Source organism: Teleopsis dalmanni, chromosome 1 (assembly GCF_002237135.1).
Source record: "Teleopsis dalmanni isolate 2A chromosome 1, ASM223713v2, whole genome shotgun sequence".
Taxonomy (NCBI): domain Eukaryota; kingdom Metazoa; phylum Arthropoda; class Insecta; order Diptera; family Diopsidae; genus Teleopsis; species Teleopsis dalmanni.
This window is the reverse complement of record NC_051846.1, coordinates 100419420-100431919: the sequence shown is the minus strand read 5'-3', so window position 1 is coordinate 100431919 and position 12500 is coordinate 100419420. Positions and strand designations below refer to the sequence as shown.

Sequence of the window (12500 nt, the reverse complement as noted above, 5' to 3'; positions counted from 1 at the left end):
TCAATCAGACAGTCTAAACGGACTGAAAAGGGGGACAAAAGCCCTCCTGACTCTTGAAGAGGAGAAACTGCAATTCAAGTAGGCGATTCTTGGATTGATTACAAAAAAAAGCAGTTTAATGCATTGATTCTTTTATTGGCATGAATAATATATCTGCAATTTACTTCTTAAATACAAGTGGTAAATTGCCGATATGCAATAAATTAACAATAATAAAATGCAAAATCAATAATTAAAATATATTAATTATAAATTGCAAATTACACAAAAAATAATAATAACAAAATAGCAAAATTAATAATTAACATAAATTAATTATAAATTGCAAATTACACAAAAAATAATAATACTTTGTAATGAACCTTTTCTTAGGTTCGTACATAGCTAGTTGAACTCAGCCGTCGCCAAGGTCCATACAAGAAATTTGTTTATTGAGACCCTGTCACTTCTGTTTATTTCTATCGACTGAACCGAAGACAAGCTGAATTATTGATAAACCGAGCGGAATCACAGATACACTACACGCTGTACAGTCGACACGATACAACACAGACACACGTGATTGTTGAAGCTACGTGTGTTTTATTGTAGGTCGCAGTTAATACGCCTTTCCCTGTTCACTATCAAAGCGTCTAGGGGCCGGAGACATTAGGTTACTGTTAAAATCCACCTACAGTTCCGACACTATGGTATAGAAACACGTGACTGTTAAAGCTACGTTATACCCCGTGCAACCTAGATTCAGTAACTATTAAAGCCGTGAATCTTTCTTACCTCAATAACTCAAGTGTGCCGCTGTAAATAGTTTTCTGCAGTCTCTTAACTTAATTTGCACCTTTGTTTGTTCCGTTCGACTGCAACACCACCTTAATTTGAATATATTAATGTAAAGATTTTTTTTCTATGTTCACTTAATTGAATGCACAAATATGTATTTATTTCACACTTACTTTATTTATTACAATGTATGATAATTAATATAATATATTTGTTATCAGTTCTAAGTATCTTGTTAGCATTTTCCAATTCTTTAATATATAATTGTTTCAAATTTCAATTTTTATTTTTATAAAGTATAAAAAAATTAATTGTTAAAGTTTATTATAAATTATTAAATTCATATATTATCAATTCAATGCTATGTTAGACGTTTTATTAACAATGTCAATTTTCACATATATATATTTTAAAATTTGTATTAATTATTAAAATTTATTATAAATTATTAAATTATTGTGTCATCACTTGAATGTTAGACGTTTTATTAACAATGACAGTTTTCACATATATAGATTTTAAAATTTGCAATAATTATTAAACTTTCACATAATTTATTAAATTATTGTATTATCAATTCAATGCTAGACGTTTTATTAACAATGTCAATTTTCACATTTATAGATATGAAAATTTGGATTTTTCTGTTTTCACAAGTTATCTCAATTATTAGAATTTAAAAATTATTAACCCTTATTTTTATTATATAACAAAAAATAGAATTTTATCAAGATAGGACATATGTTTTAAGAATGTGGTTTATTTTCCACTATAATTCCTTGTGTCCTTGTTCGCTGACGGCTCGAATGCAAAAGAGAGTGATGCTTACTTGTGTTCTGCTTTTATATGATTTTTGCTTATGAAGTTACAACGTTGCCATCGTGCTTTCCGTGTCTTAATAATTATCTGTGGTTGCCACATCCGCCATAAGAATTTGATTTTAAAACTTTTTCTAAAAAAACAAAAAACGAAAAATAAATTTGTGGTGGAAGGAAACACGAGTTTTTTTTTTCTATGTTAATTCAATGCGTCGATGTAACCAAAAATTTAATTTATTACTGTGTCTACTGCACCGCACTTCTTAGTGTCAACCAACGACAAAACAAGAGACCTTCTTCCTGATGCACGCTCTTTTTATCCCGTTAACGATCAACGGTGCCAGCTGTAAAAGCGTTAAAGTTTGTTGACCCAATGTTAAAGCTCCTCTTCTGCACCGTACTGAGCGACAATCTGGTTTCGCGGCGAATTTCTTTTCCTTTGAGTGTTTGTTGAATTTTAGAAATGATTTTTGTCTGAATCACAATCCACTTCCACACCTTTCTGCAAAAAGCTTTCTTCGTTAGACAGCTCGTGTTATTTTGTTTTGATTTTATTCTATTTTACAATGTTGTTTTTTTTTTTAAGTTAAATTATAATTTTCAAATAATTATAATTGTAATAAATAAATTAATCAATTTCAAAAAAACACGGTGTGTGGACTATAGTAAGATATGAGTATCACTTCGAGTACTGGAGTTCTGTTTTTGCAGGGTGAGCTGTTGCGATTTGATATAGCGTGTGGTGATACTGTATTCCGAGAGGCTATTGCTTTGTTGGAACCAATGGTTAAATTCGATCCTGTAAATTTTATTCGTCAAGGTGCACCCATTGGTGCCGGATCCTATCACAATAAGCATGAAGATTATTAGTATACAGAGAGTAGTGTAACTCGTTACGTAATGATGATCATTGTGTTCATGCTCGTCGGTGCCTCTGATGCCAAGAGTGTTTTATTTCATCTAGGCTGATGGTATATTCGGCTGGATTATATGAGATTTTTGGCAGTTTGTAAGTCGAATTAGGCAATGGAGATAAATTGAAACGAGCATATGATTGTCGCATGTTACTTTTGTACACATAATGTCCGCGTATTAAGAATTGCTCGTGCTTCAGTATGCAGTTATCTTAAATCTCGAATCAGCCAGATAAATCCAGGGTGAAGTGCGGTATTGTGTTGTTTTATATGAGGTTGACAGGTAAAGGAGTGCTCATGCCGTAAATTCATTGATTTGAATTGTATAGCTGGAACCAAGTTGTATTTTGGTCGAGTCGTTGAAGTTGACAGCTGGTTGCATCTTTATTGTGAAACAACTTTTTCATGGGTCAACTCCCTATTCATGGGATACAGTTCTTCCCAATTTATTCCGATAAATCTTGTTAAAGGTTTAGTGATGAAAAGTGTCCCATTTATTGCAGCTGGAATTGGTATTAATTGGAACAATTCAAATGTTTCAGGGTCTACTAATGGCAGTAGAAGCGAAAACACAATCTGTGTATCCGTCTTAAACAGCTTGAGTTCAATAAGACGAAAATACTCCAAAATTTTGTCACCTTTTATTGGAATGTGTAGATTTTGCGGCAAATGTGTCCGAATGGTTTGCAGCTCCTTTCGAAACTGATTAGTGGATATGAGTAGAGGGTTAATTTTGCTATGATGACCGTCGGTAATTGCGTCTATTAAGGCCTGCTGTTGCATTTGGAAGTTGTGAGTTAACGTTAGTACTTGTAACGCCAATGAAGTAAATGTATGATATAATGCACTTTTGTCGAGTGCATTACTGACATTATTGATGGTTGACATTATCAAATTTATTTGTGCATCTTAGTCAGTGAATTTTCCTTTTGAGGCTTCTTGAGTTTGTTTCAGGATGTTTAGTGATGCGTCCAAAATTGATGTGTGGTTTTTAAGCAATTTATTAAGGTATTCCTCGTTGTCGTAGATTTCGCTAAAATGGTGTTTCATCTCCGTTTCATAATTTGAGTCTATTACGCCAAACAAAGAAGAAGCTACATTTCCAATAATATTTATTGCTCCCCGTTTTGGTCTTGAAATAGGGGATCTGAGTAAGGCATTTTCCATTTCAATGTCGCTGGTCATATAAAGTTACTAGTCTGTCGCATGCAAATTGGCTGCTGCTTTGGTGACAAAGGTTATCTTCTGTGGTCGACCTAATCGAATCCCAGGCATTCCAAAAAGTTGATAAATTATAGTAAACTACAATGTTCCACTGGCTTGGTATGATTTTGGTGGCTCCGATGTTTTCGAAATAAAGTCCAGGTTTAACAAATTGTTCGACGATTGGGCTGCATGTGAAACAAACTTTTAACAGAAAGTTTGTATAGAAACTATAGAATACATTTTAGACCTTCATGTTTATTCAGTAAATAAAACACTATTTTACCTGTATCTTATATTTATTAAGTATTATTTATTAAAATGATATCAATTATTTAATTTTCTTTATAGAGTTTGTTTGTTACAGTCAGGATAAACATATCTGTGTTCTTGTACGCAGCGTAGTAAAAATTCCTTTTGTTCGTCTTCAACAGTGATTTTGCCATGAAAGTCTTGCACTAACTTAACCGCTCTTTCTGCTGTATCATTAACTGCTGTCAGTGTCAACACCTTGTTTTTAGCATGTTGAAATGAAGCATTACTAGACCATGAAGTAAGACATTTGTTAAGAAAACTGTCATCAATTTTGAGTCATTTAAACAAAGCCTTGCTTTTGAATGAAACAAAGTCATCGATGTTTTTCTCGTAAAGTGAACCACAAAGTTCATCTTTTGAAGGGATATATCATTTACTGTAGGCTGATGGGTTTTCTTTGGCTAAGTTATTAACTATTTTTGCTTTTCTTACATGGTCAACATCATCGTCAAATAGGGAAAAGACAGCCAATTCATCAATTAAATACCATAAATGCTGACAGAACTTTTGTGAAACTGTTTTTGAGATAATTTTGTCAATTGTTTCATAAGCCTTCATGGTCTTCAGAATATACAAATCCTGGTAAGATGCTTTTACCGCTGAAATGCATTGCAGCCAAGGTTTGACGTAGGATGTCACGATGAAAAGGCAGACGCCTAATAGAGTCGCTCTATCCTTGTTAGGCATTCTAAATTGAGAGCTAAGTAATGAAATTTTTAATAAATAAATTGCCCTCGCCATCCATCGCGCTTGGTGCATGGCACCTGGAAGTCGAATCTTAAATACCTTTCCTGTATCTCCACCAAGGAATAATATTGAAAGCTCTATTAATTCTCTATAGTCGTTTCTAACAATTTTCTTAGTCAATTCCGTTCGGTAAAATTCCAGCAGTTTGTCAATTTCTGAAGCATTCAGGCAAGATAACCTTTCTGTAGGATTCTGTATTTTCTTAGGATCGATATTTGTCCAGTTTTCTTGTAACCTTTTGAATAATGGAATGTTAGGATTGTTGGTAACTTGACTAATTTTAGCTTCAAATACGCCTTTCAATATCTATTCGTAGTTGTGATGGCGGCAAGCAAAAATAAGCATATCTCGATTAAATTTTTATTTGAGAAGCACACAAGCAACATTAATACGACCAGTATTTGAACCAGTAGTATCACAACAATGGACTTGCACTTTTTCTTCGAGATTCCAGTCAGTAACCGCATTCCAAACTGCCTGTGCCTGTTCACTTCCTGTACAGTTGTCTAATTTTGGCACCGCAATAAGTTGTTCTTTATCACCATACGAAATAACAATCGGGAGACGTTCTTCTCCACATTTGTGCACATCTAAAGCCGGCAACAGTTTGCCATCCCAATGGACAGTTACAGTGTCTGGTACTTCATTTTGGAAATTGACTTTAATAATTTCTGCACACTGTTTTCGTTTTTTTGTGCGAATTCTTTGAATAGAGGACTTGCTTATAGGAAATTCGTCAGTATTGTATCCAAGTGCCTCAATAGTAGCTTCAATAATAAATACAGAATTTCTCATACTTATCTGACACCTATCTAAAGCTGCCACTAACATTGGAGTGATAAAATTTTTTCTCATAGAAGTTTTTTTAGTATCGGACTGTGCATTCCCAGTTTGGATGGGTAAATTTTCTTGTAGATCCATTATTTCAGAATCAGAAGATAAATTTTCTTGATAAGATGACGTCGAAGCAGTTAAGGATAAACAATAATTAGCACGACGTTCCTCAATCTTTCTAAGACGCGCTTTTTCCTCTTTTTCAGCCAATTTTTTGTCCCCTACAGCTAATCGAGCAGGCCAGGGCTCTCTCTGGTGGTGCAAGAAGATTTTGTCTTCATTTATCTTTATTAATTGAAGCGCGTCAGCATGTGCAATGTCAAACAAATTGTCTAAGTTTGTAATAAACTCTTGTCGAGTCTGCTCGTACACATCTTGTGTTTTGTTCGCACTTTTCTGTAAACCTCTCCAAACTTGGTATAATGTAATTAGCTTCTTAACACAGTTAGGTAAAGCTTTAGTTGGTATGCGTGCCTTTTCCCAATAAATAATGCACTCACGAATAGTAAAATTTGCGCTTTCATTGATACATAAATTTACTTCACGAATGTTGTAGAACAGAACTGCCACCACTTGTCCATTAGAGGGAAGTTTTGACACACTGATTCGATGTTTTGCATCCCCAATTAAAAATATTCCCTTTTTAAAACTGCGTATTCCTATTGACATATTGACTATATCAAAATAATGCGCTTATTACTAAAACAAACAAATAATAACGAGCACTGCAATAATTTTGCTGCAATGCGCTAAAGGATGCAAGTTCTGACATGTATCGACAAGTTGGCTCGGGTTCCTTTATTTCTAATCACATGAAAATTTATTTACAATTAAATGCGGTTATTTTTGTTTTTAAAATATATTAACTTTTATTTCGAAAGTTTTTTTGTGTATCTCCACACGTGTTTCGGCAAATTCGCTTTTGCCTTCATCAGGAGAATTCCTAATATTAAAACATCTATCAATCTTTCAAACTATTTATACTATTAACATGTTATTTTTAATACTAAACTTAATATTATTAAAACCTAAGGTTATTGTCCTTGGGGGTGACAGGTAAGAAATGGTGGCGTGGTTGGTCTGGAGTTGTTTTTATTTTTACATACAGGTAGTTAGGTCGACTGGTTGTCGGTTTTTTGGGATGTATCTAAAAAGGCACAATGACACGTTGCCCTTGTCGCCGTTGAGTAAAGTTGTGGCCTGATGTTTATGTATTTCGATGCTCTCTGCCGTTTCTAATTTCCAGCTATGATGTGGTGATTTTCCTTTACTGTATGTCTGGCGACATTTGATTTTATGTGGGGGTTTATTTTCTTCGATGCTTCTCTTGCTTCCTTCAGGTGGTTTTCAAGCCTTACTGATAAGGGTCTTTTTGTTTGTCCGATGTATATTTTGTTGCAGGAGCCACACTCCATTTTGTATACTCCGCATTTTTCGAATGGGTCAATTGGGTCTTTTGCGGATGGTAAAAGGCATTCGATGTTATTGGAGACGGTGTTATTGTATACTACAGCGACTCTTCTTTGTTTTGGTCTTTCTGCTGTCAATGCTGTCATGTTCCTGGAATGTAGCTGCCTTCGTTTCTTTTTTCTGATTCTATCGATGGTGTTCTGAGGGTATCCGTTGATGTCCTCTATTTATTTAATGTATGTGATTTTTTCATTGATGACTGCTTGTGTAAGGGGTAGTGTGAGCATTCTATGTATCATGTGATGAAAAGCAGCCATTTTGTGTTGGAATGAATGGTTTGAATTATTGATTATGACACGTTTTGTTCTCGTTGGTTTCCTGTAGATGCTAAATTCGAAAATGCCGTTTTTGTGTTGTGTAAGTATGTCTAAGAATGGTAGGCAGCCTTTGTTTTCTCGTTCGTGTGTGAATACAATGTTCCTGTGTTCACTGTTGAGATTTTCTAAAGTTTCTTGTAGCTGATCCATTCTCCTGGCAGATAATTTTTTTCTTTTAAACTGGACTCTATTCTGCTCATGAATAATTCGCTTTAGAGGGATGATAAGGGGTTATCCATAGGGGCGCCTTTTGTTTGTTTAAAGAATCTGCCTCTGAAGGTGAAGTAATTTTCTTCCATGCAGAGTTGTGTTAGCTGGATGTAATTCATTATTTTAATTTTGTTGACTTTCTTTTTGAGGAGCTCTTCCTCAAGGATTCTTATAGCTTCTTTCACGTCAACACTTGGGTATAATGCTTTTACGTCGAATGATACAGTTTCTTCATCTCCTGTGATGTTTTCCAATTTTAGTTTTTCTGCGAATTCTTTGGAGTTCTTTACAGAAAAACTGTGAGAGCTGCCTAGGATGCAGGTTAGTTCCTTTACCAACCATTTGGCGATGCGTTGGCATGAGGATCTGTTACAATCTCTCTCATTTTTCTTCCAAATTTGTGAATCTTTGGTCAGGCTTTGAACTGTGGAAGTGAGGGTGCGGGTTCCTTCATTTGTTTCTTATCGAAATCTAAAAATTTTGAGCATTTTTCGACGAGTTTGTTGGTTCTGTTGACCATTTCTGGTAGAGGGTTGATTCTGAATTCTCTCTAGGGGCCGTTATCAATTTTTTCTTGGATTCTCTGATCGTATTCATCTTTGTCCATTATGAGTAATGCGTTTCCTTTGTCAGCTCTTGTATATTATACTGGTTTACTTTTTAGTTCTTTCAACACTTTTTGTTCTTTATTTATTCTTTTTTGTTGCGTGTTAGTAGATTATTGACAATTGTTTTGACACCATTCAAACATAATTACAGGGTATGCGTTGAAAAAAAAATACTTTGATTTTTTTGGGACACCCTAATGTGGATGCAGTTACAAATTATTAAATTACAAGCTATTAAAGTTGTTAGCAGGACGTTTCCTATGCTAAATTGTCGCCGCTTTTTGGGGGTACTATCTGGGGTAGTCGGCATAGGCACCTAAATTGCTGCATAATTTATACATATGGGTTCTTTGGATGTATTTTGCTCGATTGGTTCACTTGTATCGATCGGCAGTAGTGCTAATCGATGAATTTCTCGTTTTATTATACCGTGTTTGGTACGCACATTAGTTACAGGAATTTTTTCATCTGGGCGTCTGAAGGTTTCTACTATCTGCCATTTGGATCGATACTGTAAATCAGTTAAGTACCCTGACCACCATCTATGCCAGAAGTCTTCTTTAATATTGATAATGCGTTCATATCTTTTTTTTAAACTTAGGCGTGGAGGCTTTGAGTCGACATCAATTGTTGCAGTGAGAGGATCACCGATTAAGATATGTCTAGCAGTTATCGCGGTTAGGTCGTTAGCATCTAGTGACGTCAGAGTTAATGGTCCTGAATTCAAGATCACTTCGATTTCTATTATGAGTGTTTCTAACTCCTCGTATGTTTAACTGACGTCTGACGGCAGCTTCCCACAATCCACCGAAGTGTGGGGCTCGTGGTGGGATGAACTTAATATCGATATTGTACGAACAGCAAATACCTTGTATTTTTTCTTATTGGTTCCAACGAAATTAGTGGCATTGTCACAGTATATTTTCCGGCATATCCCTCTTCTTCCAATAAAACGTTTTAATGCCATTCTGAATGCGTCAGTTGAAAGATCTGTGACTACCTCCATATGTATGGCCTTTGTTGCAAAGCAACAAAATACGGCGTCAAAGCTTTTTGTTGGACGTTGGAGTCCATATTGGACCCCAAAAGTCAGCTCCTGAGTTTATGTATGTTCGTACTGGTTCAACGCGATCAGTTGGCAAATTTCCCATGATTTGATTTAGCAGTGTCGGTTTTGCCTTAATACAGATAATGCATTTATGAATAATAGTTCCTGCTGTCATCTTTCCTTTGAGCGGCCGGTAATGCTGACACATAATTGCCATTAGTCCTCGTGGTCCAATTTGTTTATTGCGGACATGAGTTCCTTGCACTAAGAGGCTTTTTAATGAACAATCTGGTAGCAAGACTGGGTGCTTCGCATCAAATGAAAGTGAGGAAGATTAAAGCCGTCCGCCAACTATTAGAAGACCTTGTTGATCAATGAATGGAGACAAACCCCTAATTGAACTAGTTTTGCTGGCTTCTAAGCCCTTGCGAATAATTTTGTCTCTTCTGGCAATCCCTCGCTTTGCATCATGCTAATGGTGACTTGAGGAGCTCGTGTCAATTTTACACTGGCACTTAAGCAGTGTAGAATTGACATCTTACAACATTCGTTTTGTTCCAATGGTGCGTTCCGAAGAATTTGCGTGCAACCAATAACATAAGCAGTTGTTCTTTCCAATTTAGCAAAGGAATTCTTATGATCGATACTGTGTAAAAAATGTGGTTTGTTGGAACCTAGTGTTACTGCGTGAATCGATCTCTTAAGTTCTACTTTGCATTCCGATCTGGCTTTGAATGGAGCAGGCCAGAGCTACTGGTGACCATGCAGGAACATAGGACCGTAAAACCATAAGTAGCAGCAACTTAATTTAGATGCTTCAGTGCCACGTGATAGTATCTCGGTAGGATTATCATTGGCTCTAACATATCGCCGCTGGCCCTTGTCGGAAATTTCATGAATTTTCGTAACCTTATTTGCCACAAAAGCGTAGTAAGAGGCAGCCGATGAATTGATCCGTGCTAGCACAATATCCGAGTTTGTCCATAAATATGTTGTGGTATTCGCCAACTGCATGCAATTTTTTACATAACTAATAATTGTTGTAAGCGTAGCTGCTGCATGGCCACCTGATTAATGTAACATATATCGTTAATTACTGCATTTTGCTGTTAGTAAAGCAGCGCATAGCTCTAACTTTGGGGCTGTTAATTTCTTAACTGAAGCCAATCTTGATTTAGCGCAAAGGAGGCGTACAATGACCTGATCGTCCTGCGTAATGGAACGTAAATAAATTACTCCGCCGTAAGCTCGTTCTGAAGCATCGGCAACAGCATATATTTACATTGATTTTGAAATCTTGTTTCCTTAAAGACGATGTGGCTGTTTTATGTTGTTGTGACAGCTTAAGCTTTCCATGTATCGCACCCATTGACAGGTTAGCTCGTTTCTTCAATTCTTCATCCCAATCAAGTTTCAACGTCCACAAGTGTTGCAAAAATAATTCAGCTTCTACTGTGACTGGACTAACGCGCCCAAGCGGATCAAAAATCCGAAAAATGTCGGATGATGTACTTCTTATAGTGTATTTGACATGTTCGTTTTTGTTAATTTGTATCTTAAACTCATCTGTTGTTGGGATCCACACTTGGCCCAATGTCTTAATGTACAGTTATGTCGGATGGGTGCAACCCTTTAATTAGTTTTAGATGATTGCCGCATCATTTGCGAAGCTTAAAGCCACCCTTGTGCAATTATTTTATAAGTTCGATTCGTGCATGTAATGATTCAGACAAACTGTTGAACCCTGTCATGACGTCATCTACGTATAAATCTCTTTTGACGATAGCTGCAGCTGTCGGGTGCCTATTTTCTTCAATTTGAGCCAACCGTTGCAAGCATTTTGTGGCAAGATACGGTGCTGACGATGTCCTATAAGTCACGGTATTAAGTTGATAAGTTCGAAGAGGCTCATTGTCGTTGTTTCTCCATAAAATTAGTTGGAATCGACGGTCATCTTGGTCCATCATAATTTGACGATACATTTTCTCAATATCGGCCGTGAAAACGAATTTAGATAATCGATTTATTCAGTATAGCGAATAAATCATCCTGGATAGTTGGACCAGTAGCTAACACATCGTTCATAGATATGCTGTGGAAGTTGGTGCAGAGGCGTCGAATACTACTCAAAGTTTAGTCGTGGAGCTCTCTGGTCGAAGGACTCCACGTTGAGGCAAAAAATAACATGGATGGATTATATCATCTGGGTTGATCTCACTCATATGTACCAGGTTGAAGTACTCTTCCATAAATTTATTGTATTTTGTTTTGAATTCAGGGTATCCGTTGAGACGTCTTTCTACAGCGAAAAAACATTGCTGTGCTGATCTTTGCGAGTAGCCTAAAGAAGTGACTTCTCCTTTGAATGGTAATTTCACAACGATTCTGCCATCAGTTGATATTGCCAAAGATCGATTAAAGTGTTCCTCACACTGCTGTTCTTCAAGTGTTTGATCCGACGAACCTTGCTGTATCTCATCTAGTTCCAAAAATTTGTGCAGGTCTAGTTCTACATTATTTGTAAGAACACCGCAGATCGATGCAAAAGAAGAAACCCCAGAAATACAATCACTGACCATCCAGCCAAACACAGTTTTTTGTAACATTGGATAATTATTTCCTAACGAAATTCTCCTTGGCAGAACTATGTCGTTGTATAATTCAACGCCAATAAGAATGTCTACTGGACCTGGTTTGTTGAATTGGGCATCAGTCAACACAACTCCTTCTGGTATAGCCCAATTTGATGTATCCAGTTCAATTGCAGGCTGATTTGCAACAACTGTTAGCAACATATGAGCTTCTATTTCAGTTTTGTAGTTGGTTACACTAGATGATATAAGTACGTAGACTCTTTTTTTTGAGCACTTGTGTTTCTGACCGACGCCACTAAGATAAAGCGGGCTTGATAATTGAGTTAGCCTAAGTTTTCGTGCTGCTCGTTCTGTTATAAGGTTTACTTGTGAGCCTGAATCCAGTAATGCACGCATCTTGCATTCCACGCCCTGAGAACCGTCATTATTACAGTTCCTAGTAAACCATAAGATTTCTTCAACTCTGCGGATCTACTTGTTATAAGCGTAGCTGCTGCATGGCCACCTGATTGGTGTGAATCGTTATTTCGCGATGAATCAGCAGTGACCTGAGACTTGCCATTGGCAGCATAAAGTTCATATAAAGTTATATGATGCCTTCTTTTGCATTTCAGACAACCCTGAGATGTGCATTTTGTTGAAAAA

At 36.3% G+C, this 12500-nt stretch overlaps 1 protein-coding gene across 1 annotated transcript; it reads right to left on the bottom strand.

The window, feature by feature from the left end:
• Window positions 1–11387: 11387 nt before the first annotated feature.
• Window positions 11388–12251, bottom strand: LOC119662535. Its single transcript, XM_038072179.1, has one exon. The coding sequence runs from the start codon at window positions 12249–12251 to the stop codon at window positions 11388–11390; it is 864 nt and encodes a 287-aa protein (XP_037928107.1).
• Between the last annotated feature and the right edge of the window lie 249 nt (window positions 12252–12500).